This window comes from Gigantopelta aegis, chromosome 15, assembly GCF_016097555.1.
Source record: "Gigantopelta aegis isolate Gae_Host chromosome 15, Gae_host_genome, whole genome shotgun sequence".
Classification (NCBI taxonomy): domain Eukaryota; kingdom Metazoa; phylum Mollusca; class Gastropoda; order Neomphalida; family Peltospiridae; genus Gigantopelta; species Gigantopelta aegis.
Window position 1 is genome coordinate 4428742 of NC_054713.1, and position 6000 is coordinate 4434741.

The window sequence follows — 6000 nt, forward strand, 5'->3', positions numbered from 1 at the left end:
CGCAACCCGGTACCGGCTCCCACCCAGAGCGAGTTTTAACGACTCAATGGGTAGGTGTAACAACTACACCCTCTTCTCTCTCTCACACTAACCACTAACAATTAACAACTAACCCACTGTCCTAGACAGACAGCCCAGATAGCCGAGATGTGTGTGTGTGCCCAGGACAGCGTGCTTGAACCTTAATTGGATAGAAGCACGAACATAAGTTAAAATGAATGAGTCACGTCACCAGCGGGCTGTACAAGAATTAAGTCAGGAAAAAAGTCTGACATATTTATACTCTCCAACCTCCACATCAAACACGGTGGAAGCAAGTAGACAATGGGGAGGGGGCTGACTGAGATCGAGGGCGCAAAGCAAAGTATCTATGGTGTTTCGGGAGTATGCTCTCCCGTAAAATGTTGAAAACTAGATGTCCTGAAATGCAATTTCATGCATTCTACAAGTAAAATTAATCTCTGCCCTAAAATGTACTACCAATAATACTTTTTATTCAAAATTATTGGGGGGGGGGGGGGGGGGTAGCCTCCCCAGCAACCCCCCCCCCCCCCCCCCCCCACACCCCAGCTCCGCCGTGCCTGCACATACAGTGCTTTTTATTCTGCAGCCATTGTTTCTATTGTCCGATTAGGTTGACCGATTAAAACAAGGTCATAAACGAATACTAGCAGATACATGCATAGATTCATTGCAAAATAATTCATATGAACTCTAGGTCACTGACCGACCTCGGTGGCGTAGTGGTTAGGCCATCGGTCTACAGGTTGGTAGGTACTGGGTTCGGATCCCAGTCGAGGCATGGGATTTTTAATCCAAATACCGATTCCAAACACTGAGTGAGTGCTCCACAAGGCTCAATGGGTAGGTGTAAACCACTTGCACCGACCAGTGATCCATAACTGGTTCAACAAAGGCCATGGTTTGTGCTGTCCTGCCTGTGGGAAGCGCAAATAAAAGATCCCTTGCTGCTAATCGGAAAGAGTAGCCCATGTAGTGGCGACAGCGGGTTTCCTCTCAAAATCTGTGTGGTCCATAACCATATGTCTGACGCCATATAACCGTAAATAAAATGTGTTGAGTGCGTCGTTAAATAAAACATTTTTTTTCTTTTTTTTTCTAGGTCACTGTGTAATGTAGATGAAATGACAGAAATAATAACTTTACCCTTAATATTTATGGATTGCAAGATAAAATTAATAAGTATATTTTTCCATAAGTAGCAAGGGATTTTTTATATGTACCAGTTTGTTTGTTTTGTTTAACGACACCACTAGAACACAATGATTTATTAATCATCGGTTATTGGATGTCAAACATTTGGTAATTTTGCCACAGTCTTAGATAGGAAACCCGCTACATTTTTCCATTAGTAGCAAGGGACACGTATGCACCATCCCACAAACATGACAGCACATACCACGGCCTTTGGTATATCAGTCGTGGTGCACTGGCTGGAACGAGAAATAGCCCAGTGGGCCCACCGACAGGGATCGATCCCAAACCAGCCGCACATTAAGCGAGCGATTTACCACTGGGCTATGTTCCGCCCCTTTATATGCACCATCCCAAATACAGGGCAGTACATACCACGGCCTTTTTATACCAGTCATGGTGCAGGAGAAAATAGCCCAATGAGTGTCCTGTGATTTTGTTTAATTTAGTTGTGCCCTGTGATTTTGTATATTTTGGAAGTGTCCTGTGATTTTGTTTATTTTGGAAGTGTCCTGTGATTTTGTTTATTTTAGTTGTGCCCTGTGATTTTGTATATTTTGGAAGTGTCCTGTGATTTTGTTTATTTTGGAAGTGTCCTGTGAATTTATTTATTTTGGAAGTGCCCTGTGAATTTATTTATTTTGGAAGTGTCCTGTGATTTTGTTTATTTTGGAAGTGTCCTGTGATTTTGTTTATTTTGGAAGTGTCCTGTGATTTTGTTTAATTTAGTTGTGCCCTGTGATTTTGTTAATTTTGGAAGTGCCCTGTGAATTTGTTTATTTTTGGAAGTGTCCTGTGATTTTGTTTAATTTGGAAGTGTCCTGTGATTTTGTTTAATTTGGAAGTGCCCTGTGATTTTGTTTATTTTGGAAGTGCCCTGTGATTTTGTTTAATTTGGAAGTGCCCTGTGATTATTAATTTGTTTAAAGATTCTGGAGATTCTGTTTAGTTTAGGAAGTGTTCAGTGATTTAAAAAAAAAAGTATTCAGTGATATTTTTTATATCGGAACTGTCCTTTGGTTTCGTTTATTTTGGAGGTGTCCTGTGATTTTGTTTATTTTTGGAAGTGTCTTGTGATTTTTTTTAATTTGGAAGTGCCCTGTGATTATTAATTTGTTTAAAGATTCTGGAGATTCTGTTTAGTTTAGGAAGTGTTCAGTGATTTAAAAAAAAGTATTCAGTGATATTGTTTATATCGGAACTGTCCTTTGGTTTCGTTTATTTTGGAGGTGTCCTGTGATTTTGTTTATTTTTGGAAGTGTCCTGTGATTTTGTTTAATTTGGAAGTGTCCTGTGATTTTGTTTAATATGGAGGTGTTCTGTGATTTTATTTTGGAGGTGTCCTGTGATTTTGGGGGTTTTTTTTGGAAGTGTCCTGTAATTTTGTTTATTTTTGGGAGTATCCTGTGATTTTGTTTATGTTTGGAAGTGTTCTGCAATTTTGTTTATTTTTTGGAAGTGTCCTGTGATTTTGTTTATATTTGGGAGTGTCCTGTAATTTTATTTAGTTTCGGAACTGTACGGTGGTTTTTAAAAAGCATTCAGTGATTTTGTTTATGTGAAAAGTGTCCTGTGATTTGTTTATTTTTTAACTATCCGGTGAATTTTTTTTTTCAACTGCCCGGTGATTTTGTTTTAGTTTTGACGTTTCCGGTGATTTTTCACAAGCTGAGGTGTTGTTAAACATTAATTCATTGTGTGCTGTGTTTTGTGTTTGTTTTAGATCACCTGACAACAAACGACGAAGCCGAGCTGTTACAGTTCACGTATCTGGTATCCAGAGTGCTATAGACAGCGCGACAACACACTCGGGCTCCGTTTTACTCTTCTTGTGTATCATGTTTCGTCATGTGTTCTTATGAATGTCTCAGGTGATGAAAACAATAAAATAAATGAAATAAATGAATTAAACAAAACAAAAAGTGAGGCGCCCAACAAAACTTCCACCAGTGACGATAATCAAATACTCGTATATAATAATAAAAAAAAATTCGGGGGGATGGAGGTGGATGGTGTGTGTGTCTAAAACCCAGTTGTATACGTTTGTTTTGTTTGTTTTTTGTAGTTGTTTTTTTATGGAGGTTTTGGATGGGTTATTTTTACAAACGTCTCATATTTTTACTAGTTACAAACAACAATATTAAGTTGATTATTACTTTGATTGCTAAGTCCCTCTCTCTATTTTCATGTATTAACAACAAATGATTTTAATAATTAAAACAAACAAAAAAACATTTACGGATCTTTAAAAATTAATATAAAGTACTGAAACGTTTTCCCGGAATCTTTGACTTCACGAAGTATTTCGATAATTGTATTATTAAATGAAAATAATAATATGTCTGTTATAAAGGGTCACTTGTATAACCAAAACGTTAGACTGTGTGGTGGCTTAAGGGTGGATAACTATGATGATATTGATTAATCTGTTACTTCCATTGATTAGAGTTATGTTCCCATTTGGTTTCCAAAATCCAGAAATATATCCGCAGAACTAATCTTCTGTTTGATTGTGATTGTTTTACTATTAGACTGCAGTCGACAGGGAAGAGTAGTCTATGTAGTTTGAAAACATGTATAACTTGTTAACAGTGAAGACTTACTTGTAGAAATTCCAGCTCATGCAAATATAGTGCTTGTAGTGTAAAATGGTTGTACTCCGGCCAGGTTTAATAAGTGTATTTGTTTAAAATGAAATCCTGGGAGAAAGAGATGGGACCTATTTCACAAAAACATCGTAAGTTGACGTCTGCGACTAGCAATTATAGCAGGCATTCATTTACACGTGTTTGACATCTATTTCACGAAGAAATTTACATCATTACAGAAGATGGAGCACGTGAAGGACAAAAGAAAATGAAATACGTGTACTTTTTAACTATATTTGTTGTACTATAATAGTAATAAAAATTGTGGTTTAGTCGTAGAATTTATCTTTACGTGCTTACGATGTTTTGTGAAACTGGGCCCTGGACAACAGGGGTTGTCCTTTTCAGGATATGTTGCCGTAAGGCAGGCAAACGTGCATAAAAATTTCCTATATATATATCAATTACATTACAATATATGCAAACGTGAATAACGGAGTGCAACCTTTAGACATTGTATGGATGATAATTCAGCAATGCAGTGTTATAAACTTGACGATAATAAACTGATTGTGAATCATTTGCTATCATCTTTGATACCGCGCACAATCAATTTAATGAAATTAAGCTTCGACTGTTCGCAAGGTAGTAATAATAAACGTGATCTCGATTACTGTATACATGTATATATACAAACTATTTTTATACTGTCCATATATCAAACACTTTTTTTTACCAAGAAAGAAATTTGTGAAATTTGTGAAATGTTCTCTGTTGAATAAAAGTCTTTCAACTAACGTGGGTTTATGTTTTTGAATTATTTTTTGTGTGGTGTTTTTTATTCACATTATCTTACATGTATAATGTAGATGCAGATGCAGGGTCGTTTCAGGGAGGGTTTGCACAGCGTTTAAAAAGGACACAACGCATGCATTATATAGTTAGTTATAAGGGATTTATGTGCACATATACCACAAAGGTTTCACGCACGCCTGTCTTGGGCTTAATCTCTGACTTCGCCATTGACTGAGTCCAGGATAGGAGGAGGGAGGGGGTCAGTTTGAGGTGGACGGAATTTGGAATAAAGCCATTTAGTAAGGTCCAGCGACTGCGCGGACCGACAAATAGACACCAAGTAATAGCCGTGTTGTCATTGGCTGAAGTTCGATTCCTTGTGTCTACCTGTTAAAAACCTACGTCTACAGAGAATAACTGCATCCCAATCATGTCCGGACTAAGAATTTAAACCCAAACGTAAGTTTGACTGCTCGGTCTAAAAGGTTTTAAGGTGATTTGAGCAATTGAACGGGCGCCAAAATGAAGTGTGTTGGACTATTTATAAAAAAAAAACTAAACATAAGAATTTTGAACTCGACCGAAAATTTTAAAGTCCAACTAAGCCCAAAAAAGGAGGTTACCTGTCCTAGTTAAGGTTGGCGCAGCAGGACTCATGGCGAGGTGATGGACTGTTCAGGCCTGATGTTGGGGAGTCCTTCAGCTAACAGCTGGATGTTTCTGTCGATGGCTCCTGGATAGATGTCCCACAGTACCATCTTTAGGATGCGATGAATGGTCGCGTTGGACATCGATGGCATCAGGAGTCCCTGCCTGTACAGTCCGTCCCGCTGTGCTGTTATGTAAAGTTGGCTTGAGTGGATGGCTGTCTGTAGCTGGTACTTCCCCTGTCCTGTTGGAAGTTGGCGCCATTGATCTTCTATCCACGGTCCCTTGAGGTGCTTGCTGTCAGAGAAATCCCCGATAACTGCTCCTCGATACTTTTCTGGAAGTTTGTCGCAGACGAGAATCCAATGGGGTTGGTCGGATGTTATCGGTATGATGGCCGTCGACATCTTCCTCCTCTTGGGCTCTCGATGGACCGACGCTGAAACAGCAACAACTGCCGGAGGTGCTGGTGGACTTGCCGGGGGGTCAGTAATGACCACGTGTCCCGTATCCATTTGAGCTGGTACGTCTACAGGAAGGGCCGCTACTGTCAGTGGAGCTGACAGCTTTGGTCCCCCCTGGGCCGCTCCTGGCGAATGCTTCGGTCGAGTGGGTGGGGGCGGCCGCGCAGAATGAACCGCCCCCGGGTTTGGATCACCCTGCAGCGCCCCTGTCGGTCTCGTCCTCCTCTCCGGAACTGGTGGGGCCGCCCCTGGCGGTTGAGCCGCCAAGTTAGCCCCCCCCCCCCCCCCCC

At 40.0% G+C, this 6000-nt stretch overlaps 1 protein-coding gene across 1 annotated transcript in view; it reads left to right on the forward strand.

Moving 5' to 3' along the window:
- The window catches only part of LOC121389623, a 47372-nt gene extending 43284 nt beyond the window's left edge, over positions 1-4088 (forward strand). Inside the window, exon 18 of the mRNA XM_041521263.1 lies at positions 2939-4088. Coding sequence (XP_041377197.1) covers positions 2939-3077 — 139 coding nt within the window. The 3' untranslated portion in view covers positions 3078-4088. The remainder of the gene's footprint in view (positions 1-2938) is intronic.
- The last annotated feature ends 1912 nt before the right edge of the window (positions 4089-6000 follow it).